This window comes from Schistocerca americana, chromosome 2 (genome assembly GCF_021461395.2).
Source record: "Schistocerca americana isolate TAMUIC-IGC-003095 chromosome 2, iqSchAmer2.1, whole genome shotgun sequence".
Classification (NCBI taxonomy): Eukaryota; Metazoa; Arthropoda; class Insecta; order Orthoptera; family Acrididae; genus Schistocerca; species Schistocerca americana.
In genome coordinates, this window is record NC_060120.1 from 1,005,403,192 (window position 1) to 1,005,417,594 (window position 14,403).

Consider the following 14,403-nt stretch of genomic DNA (forward strand, 5'->3'; position numbering starts at 1 on the left):
TCACGGCTTTTTTCGACCAATAGGAGCGTTCCTCTTATGTTGTGGAAACTCTCTTTGCCAATCGCAAGGGCTCTACTATTGAACTGCGTCGAAATCTCGGGACTCTACTCTTTCCTTTCGTTTCCGCCAATCTGAAGTTTTGTGCCCGCTCACATGTGTACCATCTGCTGTTCATGTGAACAACTGCGTCACTGGTTTTGTTCTTATCCATTTGGAATTCGGAAAGCAGTTTTCTAAAGCTTCTTTCTGTCCTGCTTCTGGTGGCCCATTACTCTCTCTGCAGTATGTGTCACCTGTCCGATCGCTGACTCCCGCCGCTAGATGCCTCCCCCCCCCTTCCCCCGCCCTGAAGAGCTTTCCCTAGTGCCTCCCGGGGTGCGACCTCTGCATCTGCCAGTGCTGGCTTCTACACGAAACCTTTCCTCTCGCTGCTTGTTTCACCTTCTGCTCACTGACATGCATTTTATAGGAGTGGTGTGTTAACACCGTCTATTGAGTGTCATCCCTTTTGCATTACATACTTATAGGCAAATCTGCTCATTACCGCTGAAGTAAGTTAGGTGTCATATTCACCTTCCCGTTACGATGTATAAAACTCTTATGCAAGGTGCGAAATTGACCTCTTATTCTACCACCTTACAACCCTCTTCAGCTGTCGGCAGTCTCTGTCAGTTAACAGACGAGGTTGGCCTGTACGATTTTGTGCTGTACGTGTCCCTTCACGTTTCCACTTCACTATCACATTGGAAATAGTGGTGGACCTAGGGATGTTTTGGAGTGTGGAAATTTCGCATACAGACGTATGACACAAGTGACACCCTATCGCGTGACCACATTCTGAGCCCATGAGTTCATCAGAGCGCCCATTCAACTCTCTCACCATGTGTAATGACTACTGAGGTCGCTGATATGGAGTACCTGGCAGTAGGTGCCAGCACAATGCACCTAGTATGAAAAACGCATGTTTTTGGGGGTGTCCGGATACTTTTGATCATATAGTGTATATGTATGCCGAATTTGTACGCGTAAATTTGCCTGAAACAAAACACGCTTCCAGTAGATATCTTGAGGGTTGGATGAGCTTTTTGCAATTCATTGTTAGGAAAAGTGGCATTGGCGCAGAGGATATTAGGCAGTTGCGACTCGAATTTGATATAGGGTACTATGTATATTTATTACATCCCATAGTTTCGATAGCCGAGCATCACACACCTTACATGTATTAAATATTTCTCTTGTATATACACGATCAAGCCATATTAATGTGACCACCGCCTGTTTTCAGCGTCAATGTACAACTACCTCTCACAGATGGCAGGTGGCAGGTGGCAGAAATTGAAGTGGAGGGCGTATAAAACCTGTCGGTGAATGGCGTAGTCGTTGTCGTAATGCGGGAACGGAGTGATTTATCTGACATCCAAAAGGGAATGCCCATTGCTTTATGGGCCAATGATGAAAGCACGTCCGAAATGGCTATGTTTGTTGATTGCGTGCTGCTATCTTTAAAGTACAGCGTGCATGGCAATATGGTTCTATCCAAAACCGATGCAGAGGCATCAATGGTGCACCAAGGCCCATAGAAGACAGGGGTGAATGACGGTTGCAGAGATGGGTACGGGAGAACGTGTAACCGTTGTGCAACTGACACGCCACACCGGATGAACTAAGGAACTATCAACAGTGCTTCCTCAACGACCGTTCAGAGAACGTTGCTCTGTATGGGCCTCCTCAGCAGGCGAGTGGTACTTGTATCCATTCTGATCGCTGTTCATCACTAACGAAGGCGGGAATTTGCGCGTCATACCACAACTGGACGTCCACTGAGTGCCGACAGGTGGCCTTTCCAGATACATCACGTTTTATGATCCATTGGCTAGAAGGCCATTGGTGTGTGCGCCGCGAAACGCCTGAAGGCAAACACTCTGCAAGCGGTGTTGGCTGGGTACTGTTTTCGTGGCATTCCCTGGATGACGTCGGATTCTGGTAGGCACAATCGATTACCGCAAGTATGTACCTCTTCCTGGGGCCCACTTCCACCCCTACACATGGTTTGATTTTCTTCGGCACCATGGCATGTATCAGCAGCTTGCAGTGCACGTGCGTGGTTCGAAGAGCACCAAGTTGAGGTTACCATAATACTCTGGCCACTGGACTCCCCAGATTTAAACCCAATCGAGAATGTGTGGGACTAATTAGATCGAGCTGTTTGCCTCGTGGATGCTCAGCCGAGAAATCTAGCGCAGTTGGCCACGGCACTGGATTCGTCATGGCTGCACATCCCCGTCCGTACCTTCCACAACCTCGCTGACTCTCTCCCTGCACGTCTCGCAGTGGCCCGCGCTGCAAAAAGTGGGTTCCTCAGGCTTTTGAACGTGGTCGTATTAATGTAACAGGACTCTGTACTTCTGAATGAATTATTTCCAACACTGAACAAATCTTTCCTTTCGTTTGTATTCATCTGCAGACTCCATAAAACGTGCATATTTCGCTGTCGGGCTGTTCCTACTATAAAGACATTTGTGTAAAGGGAATGGTTTCAAATGTTCAATTATGGCAATTTTTACATCGACAGGCTTTGACTTTTGTCTGACATGCTTTCCTCATTTGTCAACACGAGGAGAAGATCAGGTGGACAAGGGTACGTTCTCCGTTGAGAGGCTTGTTATCAGAATAATGACTGTCGTTAGCTGATTAATGCTGAATGACAGATGTTTGTGAATTTCGGTCTTCTCTGGCGGTAGATAAATGCTCCATGGATACCGTAATGCAGGTGGGTGACTATTGGGTTGGTTCAAATGGCTCTGTGCACTATGGGACTTAACTTCTGAGGTCATCAGTCCCCTAGAACTTAGAACTACTTAAATCTAACTAACCTAAGGACATCACACACATCCATGCCCGAGGCAGGATTGGAACCTGCGACCGTAGCGGTCGCGCGGTTCCAGACCGTAGCGGCTAGAACCGCTCGGCCACCCCGGCCGGCTGACTATTGGGAGGCGTGGCAGATGGATGGTGTGTCAGTGTGTCAGGAGGCACTCTCCCAGTTCGCCACTTGCCTGTTCTTCGGGGAAGAGGAGGTGGACGTAGCCTATGAACGCCACTGGGCGCAGTGAAGGAAGAGTGACTTTTAACCATTCATTTTTTTTGTCTCGTCTTTAGCGATGCTTCTGCCGCTGCTTGTCCCGGTGCGCCGCGAGCGCCCGGCAGCTGCTCAGGAAGTGGATGCTGCGTCTCCACCCTCTGTACTCGAAGAAGGTGGCGCGTGCGTATGTGGCTTACACATGCCGGCCTAGGAGGTCCCTGATCCCCTCCCGTAACTGTGGATCATCTCTGGTGGAGAGGAAGACATCTCTCCGGCGGTTGTTGGCGATGCTCAGTACGAATAGGAAATCTAATACAGACTTATACCCAGCGTTAATACCGTGTCAGGGAATCGAGTACGCATGTCATGTACGCCATCGATCCTTCTCACCAACTCCCTGCTGAACTCAAATGCTGGAGTATTTATAATGTGAAATATCGGCTGGTGTTGACCCACCGTCACTTCTAATGACCGCACAGGCTTTCCTAATACGGATATAATCGTATCAGCGATTCATATCGCATGCTATTTGCTGAACACATTTGTTATACCAAGAGACTGGTTCGTAACAGTATTCAGTACGCCTTCTTGCGTTAGCGACGCAGCGTCTTACTTCACGTAACAAGGTCACGTGATACTTCTTCGTCATATGGTTTTACTAAGTTCCTGCTAAAGCTAGCTACCCAGTTTGCACAAAGCACTGACGTCCTGCTTTCCGCCTGACCTGCTAACGTGATGAAACGCTGCCGTTTCGTTTCGCACTTGTTGACACTCCCGCAAGAAACACAAAGTGAACGAGGTGTCGCAATTAGGAATTTCTGCGGCCAGCTGCCTGTTACAGGGTTAGTACGTAACAGAAAATACATCCCAAAACTGAAACTCTCTTGTAGGTTAAAGCTCTGTGCCGGATCGAGGCTACAACTCGGAACTTTTGCTTTTCGCTGGCAGGTACTTTACCGCGAAAAGCTGAAGGACTACAGTTCGAGTCTCGGTTTGGCATACTGTCTGAATTTGCCAGGAAGTTTCGTATTAGCGCACACCATTCCGTTACAAAGTGTATGAAAAATTTAAATCTGGATATCACAAAATTCTGTAGCACAAATTGTTACTGAAGAATCATTCGTGTTCTCTGTGTGACATGTATACGATAATTTTCTTTTACTTCCACTGTCAAAATCTGCACTGTTTCTGTTCATTACGTTGCACGTTTTATCGTGTGCAAAACCGCCCGTAAATTCATTTTGCGGATTATAGTTTCTCACTTTATAAAAAGAAATCACGCCCATCATTCGCTGTGTGTGGTGGTCACACTAAATGAGGTTAACTCCCATAGACTTCACAGTACAATCGCAATTGCTGTCCTGTTTCTTCGTTTAGCGATTTCACTGACGTAGTTTAATCCTGAGCTTATTCTTATTTTTGTTCCTTTCTCCCAGTTACCTTCATTTTTCTTATGGCTATTTAGTAAGGAACATATCTACAACACTGCAGTGCCTGTGTTATTAAGAATAAAGATGCAATGTCTGAAGGGACACTTCATCGTTCTTAACAGCACAGGTACTGCAATATCGTATTTAGCTACCGATACCAGATAGCGACTTTCAGTCGAAATGTCGTCCCCTGTATGGGAGTTAAATAATGTCTAACGAAGGAAGGACAACATTTCGAATTTTGTGTCAAGTCGTGTAGTGCATGGATAGCCGAAGCGGTTAAGGCAACCGCTTGCATAAAATAAAAATCCGGGTTCGAGCAATTCCCTTACACAGCTGACGATTTTTCGTACTTGCAGCTGTGAATACATTTCACGTCTTCGATAAAAACATGTGCTAAAGCAGTTCGTGATATATTTGTGGTATCCTGGAGGTGTTATCTATCGCCGCAGGGAACGAAGTACGCAAACATCCCACATTCGCTATGAAACCACAGCAAAAAAGCATCAGTCTTTATCTATTTAGAAAATGGAGTATTTGATCATGTACAACTATTTCCTGTGCCAAAAGTCATTATAATAGGAAGAGATGACAGGGAAATATAAACGATCTGTGAAACCTCTTGCTGAAATGCACCGACTTTACAAAACTGTAAACGAAAAAAATGGTTTGCACATTGTCGGATATAATACATACTGAAAGATATTCACAAGAAAATGTAACATATGTTTCAAGGTGCCTTATACTGATACACGCAAGGTGTGTGGTTCATGGACATCCAAACAGTAGGATATAATATTTCTGGATGTTGGCCTACATCAAACTTGAGCCACAGCTGCTTATAATCTTCTGAACCAGCATTGAGCTGAATGCTGCAAAGAAGAAACAGACTTTTGTTTAATAGCTACTGGTCTGCAGACAGCTGTTCCAACACCCAAGATACCTACATAAGTTGTGTCCTATTTGAGGCAACTTTGGGTGTACAACTTCAGTATTCGCATATGTAACAAAAACAGTGGTGTTATGTGTATGTGGCCTGAAAACATAGATTCATAAGGTGCTTCAGAAATCACGTCTTATTTTTTTACATTTCTACGTGTCTCGTGAAATACACCGGAAACGAGAAATGTACGTTTGTTTCCCGATTTCTCCTCAGCGCAGAACAAGAATAAGACATCACACTTGACGTAGGGCCTACTACGTCCTTGTAATGATTCGACTTCTTTGATTACATAGAGAATGAGAAAGATTAAGACGACATACCACGTCTTTACTCAGCAGGAATGGTAGAGACTGCTAGAAAAGGCCATAGCGAAGAATTCTTTCTGTGTCCTGAGAACTACCAAGATTTTCGAGATTTGCAAGCAGTAACTTCAAATCTAGTTAAGACACAGACGTATACATGTGGGCACAAGGTGAAATTTCACAAAATTTGCGTCACAAAGACTGAAGAGAGCTTTTCATTATGAAATTTAAACAAAACTATACTTTGTTGGCTCTCTGGCGAGAAAGTTGAGGTTTTGAACAAAAATACTGGACGACCTCGGAAACACAGAACATCAACAGATTTTAATCCTACCGCAACTTATTAATGCTTACAAAATGTAGAGCGCTTGGAGCCTGGTGGCTCCCTTGTATCCTTGGGGAACATATTGCCGTATACCATGCTCTTCAACTTGTTGCAAACGTGTAGGAGGAGGATGGTCCATACGATTGAAAGTAACGGGAACAAAAGTTAATGTCCGCAGCTCGTGGTCGTGCGGTAGCGTTCTCGCTTCCCGCGCCCGGGTTCCCCGGTTCGATTCCCGGCAGGGTCAGGGATTTTCTCTGCCTCGTGATGACTGGGTGTTGTGTGATGTCCTTAGGTTAGTTAGGTTTAAGTAATTCTAAGTTCTAGGGGACTGATGACCATAGATGTTAAGTCCCATAGTGCTCAGAGCCATTTAACAAAAGTTAATAATTTTGAACAACAGACGAAACTATATGTGATAGACATCTGTAGGAAGAGAAAGTTGAATGTACTGCAACAAAGTATTGCCCAATTCGTAATTGTCCTAAACGGTAGGGAGGGCATGCACGTAATCTACACACTTGAGATACATTCCAAACAAACTTCTTGGGTTTGTCGTTGGATCATATTGTGCAAAACCCCAAAACTTTCGTCGATGCAATTGCTCGACATCTTCAGACGGTGGTACCTGCTGTTGTCACTGCCACAAGGCGCGACGGATGATAATCATGCGGCGTCGTCGAAATTTATCAGGCCAGGGGCAGGCAAAACGCTTGCGCTTGAAGACGCTCGCAGCTGTAGGAAAGCGGCTCTCATAGCATCCCTGCCGGGACCGGCAGGAACGCCTTCCGCTCGTGCGCAGTGGACAATGACAGAAGAAGGGAAGACTTTGGATTCATGACTTGACGCACCGCACTGCTGAGATTTAATTAATGAACTCCGCTTTGACCCAGCTGAAGGTGTCGAACATTTACATCGACGAAATATTGTGGGATTTGCACAATAAAATTCGGGGCCAAATTCGAGAATGTACACTCCTGGAAATGGAAAAAAGAACACATTGACACCGGTGTGTCAGACCCACCATACTTGGTCCGGACACTGCGACAGGGCTGTACAAGCAATGATCACACGCACGGCACAGCGGACACACCAGGAACCGCGGTGTTGGCCGTCGAATGGCGCTAGCTGCGCAGCATTTGTGCACCGCCGCCGTCAGTGTCAGCCAGTTTGCCGTGGCATACGGAGCTCCATCGCAGTCTTTAACACTGGTAGCATGCCGCGACAGCGTGGACGTGAACCGTATGTGCAGTTGACGGACTTTGAGCGAGGGCGTATAGTCGGCATGCGGGAGGCCGGGTGGACGTACCGCCGAATTGCTCAACACGTGGGGCGTGAGGTCTCCACAGTACATCGATGTTGTCGCCAGTGGTCGGCGGAAGGTGCACTTGCCCGTCGACCTGGGACCGGACCGCAGCGACGCACGGATGCACGCCAAGACCGTAGGATCCTACGCAGTGCCGTAGGGGACCGCACCGCCACTTCCCAGCAAATTAGGGACACTGTTGCTCCTGGGGTATCGGCGAGGACCATTCGCAACCGTCTCCATGAAGCTGGGCTACGGTCCCGCACACCGTTAGGCCGTCTTCCGCTCACGCCCCAACATCGTGCAGCCCGCCTCCAGTGGTGTCGCGACAGGCGTGAATGGAGGGACGAATGGAGACGTGTCGTCTTCAGCGATGAGAGTCGCTTCTGCCTTGGTGCCAATGATGGTCGTATGAGTGTTTGGCGCCGTGCAGGTGAGCGCCACAATCAGGACTGCATAAGACCGAGGCACACAGGGCCAACACCCGGCATCATGGTGTGGGGAGCGATCTCCTACACTGGCCGTACACCACTGGTGATCGTCGAGGGGACACTGAATAGTGCACGGTACATCCAAACCGTCATCGAACCCATCGTTCTACCATTCCTAGACCGGCAAGGGAACTTGCTGTTCCAACAGGACAATGCACGTCCGCATGTATCCCGTGCCACCCAACGTGCTCTAGAAGGTGTAAGTCAACTACCCTGGCGAGCAAGATCTCCGGATCTGTCCCCCATTGAGCATGTTTGGGACTGGATGAAGCGTCGTCTCACGCGGTCTGCACGTCCAGCAAGAACGCTGGTCCAACTGAGGCGCCAGGTGGAAATGGCATGGCAAGCCGTTCCACAGGACTACATCCAGCATCTCTACGATCGTCTCCATGGGAGAATAGCAGCCTGCATTGCTGCGAAAGGTGGATATACACTGTACTAGTGCCGACATTGTGCATGCTCTGTTGCCTGTGTCTATGTGCCTGTGGTTCTGTCAGTGTAATCATGTGATGTATCTGACCCCAGGAATGTGTCAATAAAGTTTCCCTTTCCTGGGACAATGAATTCACAGTGTTCTTATTTCAATTTGCAGGAGTGTATTTGCAACAGATCCATCGTGAAAGGCTTAAAAGGCACTCATGGGATGCATTATCAAAAAAAGAGATGTATATCTCAAAAAATAAAACTTTTTCTATACTACAAAGAATTTCCTGTCACAAACGGAATAAGTAGGCAAGTGTGTGCGACAAAACTGATACCTTGTTCAAGTATGTATTTGTGACACATAATTAATGCCGCGAATGTTGCAGAACGGATTCGAAAACATCCACCTCACTGGGTGACCCTGTATCCAGCGCAGGTCTCAGGGGCAACATGTGACATAGATGATGCATTTACTTATGGCGGCTGCACTAGGTTGCTCAGTGCAGTGCATCCGTAAATATGTTACGTTATTTGAAGTGTCTTTGCAAACGCTGAAATTCTTCATCGATGTAGATGAATATTTCGTTCCAAAATCAAGTGTAATCATTAATAATAAGTAATTTTCTTCGTTTATCAGATCCAAGGAAATTTTCACGTGAAACTACCGATTTCATTTACTTCTAGGTGATATGATAAAGGAGGTTGAAAGTGGGTGTGTTTGTGTGTGTGTGTGTATGTGTGTGTGTGTGTGTGTGTGTGTGTGTGTGTGTGTGTGTCACTATTTCATAGCGTCGACTGCTACCACAGGCACTGACAATTTCAAGATATGCAGAACTTATAACTCTGATTCCTCAGAGAAACAATTTGGTAACGCGATATGATTTTTAAATTATATAGCAAAGCAGTCACGCAACACACGCACTTTTATAAATTCAGCACAATGAGAAAAAATGAAGTCAGCATATTGAGTGCTTGAATACTACACGTGTGTGACTAGGGCCTCCCGTCAGGTAGACCGTTTGCGGGGTGCAAGTCTTTCGATTCGACGTCACTTCGTCGACTTATGCGTCGATGGGGATGAAATAATGATGCTTAGGACAACACAATACCCAGTCCATGTGTGGAGAAAATCTTCGACCCAGCTGGGAATCAAACCAGGGCCCTTAGGACTGACATTCTTTCGTACTGACCACTTTTTTTTTCATTTCCTTCGATATAGTTCGTTGCATTTGGTCTGGGCGGACGTCACAAGACATCCATTCAAGTTGATCGTTGTTTCCTTGACTCAGTTTTTATTACAGAGAGCACGCAGTCCTCTGATCGAACACGCTGAGCTACCGTGCCAGCATACCACTCTGCTACCGGGGGCGCACAATACTGCACGTGATTGTAATGTTTCACTAACGCAATGGAATGCTTTAGAGATTTGTTGGCCTTCTGATTACAGCCTCCAGCTGTGCAATGGACTGTTACTTAATTTGTGTAAACACAGCTTTGCTATCCAATTGCGCTGGATAAAGCTGGTGCGAGCACCATGCAGCATAGAGATCGATTCAGACCAACGACAGACTCGCCGGAAACGCGCTGCCAACGCGCTCTCGGCCGACAGTATCCAGATAGCCGCAGAGGACTGGAGGGTTAGTTCGTTCCAATTCGAACCTGCTACGCCGAGTGAGGCTAAAGTGGGCTGTATAGGAGAGTGTATACCACAGCACATGGAAGCTTAAGTTAAGTAGCTCTTTGATTATGTTAATGAAGAACCCAGTTAATAATTGCGTGCAGTTCATGTTATACAACGAGGTTACTTGCCACTAACCAACATCCTCTCCTGGCTTCCCATGGTACAACTCTACAGGGGCAACGAGACGACATCAAAACGGATAGTAATGATGCATCACCAATAAACAGTTAAACAACAGAAACGCATTTGAATCCTGATTCTTCAGCCTGCTTAACATCGTAATAAAGAATGAGACTGCGTACTGTAGCACAACGTTTACCAAACAGCAGTCAGCAGCACATCGTACGTCGACCTTTCTTTATCAGCAATAGAAACCTGTAGCATGTGGAGTACTACTTATAATTAGTGTTTCCCAGTAGCAGCTTAGCAGTCGAGTGCTTACTCATGAGACTGCGTATGGGCAGTGTGCTCAACAAACGTGAAGAACAAGATGACAGCAGATCAACGTGGCATACTCAAATTACTGAAACGTTGAAAGGTGGCTACACTGAGTCACAGCGCCAGAGATTGCGCCAAAGAGTATTATTCCACCGCCTCCACTTGCGCAGTAATTGTTCAAAGAATGTCGAGGGCAGTTGTAGTTCAGACGTTGTCGTGAGCAGTGCTTGTTGAGAGGATGTCGAGGGCAGTACTAGTCGAGAGCATGTCGTGTGCAGTTATTGTTCTGCTGGGCGAGAGAGTAGATGCTGTTCGGTTGGTGTAATGTATATATGGAAGGTGTTGCAATGATCACAGTGTATTTTTCGTCAATATATATGAAAGTAACAAAAAATGTTTTTATTTCAAATTTCCTAAATAAAATGCCTCTTGGTCACAGGTTCAGTCAACAAAGCATCTGGCTTGTGTTCATGTATTAGACCGTAATTCTGGTTTCTATGTGCAATTATAGTATTTCTGGTTTTTCAATTAGTTCATTGTAAATGCTGTTTAAAATATCTCGTCGTATTGTCGTATTGAGGAAGAACCGTACCAGATACGTGTACGTTGAATCACACTTCCACACACAGAACAGTTACACTTGTGCCTTGTTGTTTCGTAGCTTTTATAGTTGCTGGGGACTTAATTAATCACTTGTGTTAACTGAAATTTCCCTTCATTCTTTATTGTTATTTTATGCAGTCAGATTGCGTATTAGTCAGGGCCAACCGGTTGCGAGACTTCGTAACCAGACACACAGCTACTAAAATTATTTTTATTTAAGAATGCACGTGGCGACCGCTGCTTCGGATCGTCCCTTGGAATTCTTTTGATAGTAAAAACAGCAGACAGTAGGAGTGTTGTAATAATTTGTAGTTTAGTAATTGTAGTCTATATTTCACGTATAGATTTTGTAATTGAACATTTGTTGTTGTCTTGTCATTCTTCTAATGTTATTTTTGCAGAATTTAATTTTTGATGTCTCGTATATGGGTTTGACAATTTTGTGCAACTATGAAGATTTCAATTGTTCGTTAATCGTGTTTGTCGGGAAGCATTTCGTGTGAATGGTATTGTTGTTGATAAAGTGTTATATTGTGTGTAATTTTCGTATAGTGACGAGTTTTGTATGTTTTGTAAATGATTACACGATCGATGAAAAAGGCAAAAATGATGGATAGTCAGAATGACGAAATTGTTAACATGGCGAACTCACCAACACAGGAAAACAGCATGATGAATAATGAAGTAGAAAACAATTTAATAAGCCGGGAAAATAGTCCGGAACCAGTTCAAAATTTTTCACAATCAAAAAATTCACAGAATACGAGATTAACGATAGAAGATTCTGAAATAGTATCGAACACAGATAGCTTTACGGCTATGCCGAAGGAAGTTAGTTGTACGGGAAATGTTAGGGGCGAAAAGAATTTCGAACCAGTTAATATGGAGCAGTTGATGAGTGCAATGTTAAATTTGGGATCACAAATAGGAACAATTAAAACTGATATGGGAACAATGGAAACATGGTTAGATTCACGGACAGGGACATGTTTCAAAAACATGAAAGATGAATTAAAGAAAGAAATTAGAGAAGAAGTACAACCGATTTTGAATGCTCACAATAATAGATTAATTTCAATAGAAATTAGACAAAAGGAACAGGATAGAGAACAGGAAGAAAGAGATCTCGTGCACACGATAAGGAAGAAATATTTGAAAGAATCGGGGAATCCATACCAAATGACAGAATAAATAACCCAACACAACAATACGCACAGTTAACCATTAAATGTGTCAATACTGAAAACCGAGTCGCGACACTTACGGAAAACGTAAATAAACAGAAAGAACAAATAGGTGACTTATCGGAAAGAGTTGAGCAGATTTCAGATAAATTGACAAGTCTTAGTTTAAATGGGGACAGAGATGCATATGACACAGCTCCATTGCCATTTGAAGAAACCGAAGAGTACCAGAATATAAAAAAAAAACATGTTGAAAATCAAGGAAAATTTAATGAACGCGTTAAAAGGGAATTTGAGGCATTACGAAAGCAAGTTAAACAAATTGAAAGCGAAATCGTAGGAAAAGACAGTAGAAGAAATTTAGAATCACAGATAGCAGCAGGTTTTGAAGAAAATAATTTATTTAATTTACGAGATGCAACAAGAGAGCGCCAGGCGCGCGAACTTGACAATAATCGACATTCGGACTGGGACAGACGCAGTAGGTCTCTGTCGCCACGAGGCGAAAACTTTGACTATAAACACTTTTTAACTGTTCGGAAATTTAATATCTTTCGCAATTCTAAGAATGACATACATCCATGTTCATGATTAGATCATTTTATGTACCCACTTCCACCAAATTGGCCACTAAGTCACACACTCGAATTTATGTGTGGCTATTTATGTCCTCAGGGGATTCACTACACTAAGTGAATATGTGCCGTAGCGTGCACAGGGCCCCGAGCTGTAGTGGTGCTATTTCCCTTTTAGTTTTCTGCACTGCTGCCTACTCTTTCACTATTCTTTGTATCTATCAAAACAACTCTTCAACTATCAATCTATCTAGAAAAGGAGTCGGTAAAGAATGACCGGATATGACCATTTTACCCAACAGTAATTTCGGAAATTACCATTTGGACTTACTATATCTTCTGCAGGATTCATTTGTAGTTTAAACGAAATTTTACCTGTTTATCTTTATGACAACATTACTTCATATGTTGATATTCTTATTGCTAAACGTTCTTGGAGTGAGCATAACAAAATTTTGGATTCATTATTACGTATTTTTGCAAGAGTTGGCATTACAGTGAACTTGGAAAATCTGAATTTGGTCATTCTCAGGTGAAATTTCTTGGTCATATTATTTCTACATAAGGTATTCTTCCTGATCCAGAGAAACTAGACGCTATTCGTAATTATGCTGTTCCTACTACAAAACGTGATGTTTGTAGTTTCCTTGGTGTCTGTAATTTTCTTAGACGCTTTGTTAGATTGGACAATTTGGCCACACCTCGTTTATGTGAACTATCTGGAAAGAATTGTAATTGGTGTTGGGATGAGGAAGCTCAATCGGAATTTGAATAACTTCGTGATGCTTTAGTTGCTGCTCCACTTGTTTCACATCCGGATTTATCTAAAAATTTTTGTTTGGCGATGGACTCATCATACAAAGGCCTAGGTGCACACTTATTTCAAGAGATAGAAGAAAACGGCGTTGTAGTACAGAAAGCTATTGCATTTGGAAGTCGTGTTCTCTCTAAATCAGAAAAGAATTGTTAGATTACGGAACTTGAAGCTTTGGCTGTTGTATGGGCTTTCACAAAATTTCGCATATTTTTTATGGCAGACATACTAAGGTTTACACCGATCATCGAGCTCTGGAATTTCTTATGTCAAAAAATTAATACATGGAACATTGTCGCGATGGGCGCTGTATCTACAGGAATATGACTTTAGTATTGTTTACATACAGGGTTCTTCAAATATTATTGCTGATGCTTCATCACGAGCACCTATAGGTTTGAAACAAGGTGCTGAGGAGGAATGCAAAGAAAACAATTTTTGTTTGATGTATATTCAAGGTGTTGCGTTTGAAAATTTTATTTCATCTTCGCTCCAGGACATCGCTAAGGAGCAAAACAAAGATCCAGTCTGGAAGGACATTAAGGAGAAGTGGAGGAGAAAGGAAGGTGTAGTGATTAGACAGTACTATTTAGTTCGCAATGATATTCTTTTTAAACGAAAATCGGTTGACAACTCTGTTTGGTTAGTTTGCATTCCTGATGAGTAGGTTAATAAATTGATTTGGTATACACATTTCAGTTATGCACACTTTGGTCCCATAAAATGCTTTCATAAATTACGAGAAAATCGTTACTTCAGTAATATGGTAAAACGTATTCGATTCGTTCTTGCCAAATGCAAATTCT

At 43.9% G+C, this 14,403-nt stretch overlaps 1 protein-coding gene across 1 annotated transcript in view; it reads left to right on the plus strand.

The window, feature by feature from the left end:
* The first annotated feature begins 3,161 nt into the window (after window positions 1–3,161).
* Window positions 3,162–14,403, plus strand: part of LOC124594606 (trypsin-1-like) — a 70,162-nt gene continuing 58,920 nt past the window's right edge. The window contains exon 1 of the mRNA XM_047132979.1: window positions 3,162–3,266. Coding sequence (XP_046988935.1) covers window positions 3,162–3,266 — 105 coding nt within the window. The remainder of the gene's footprint in view (window positions 3,267–14,403) is intronic.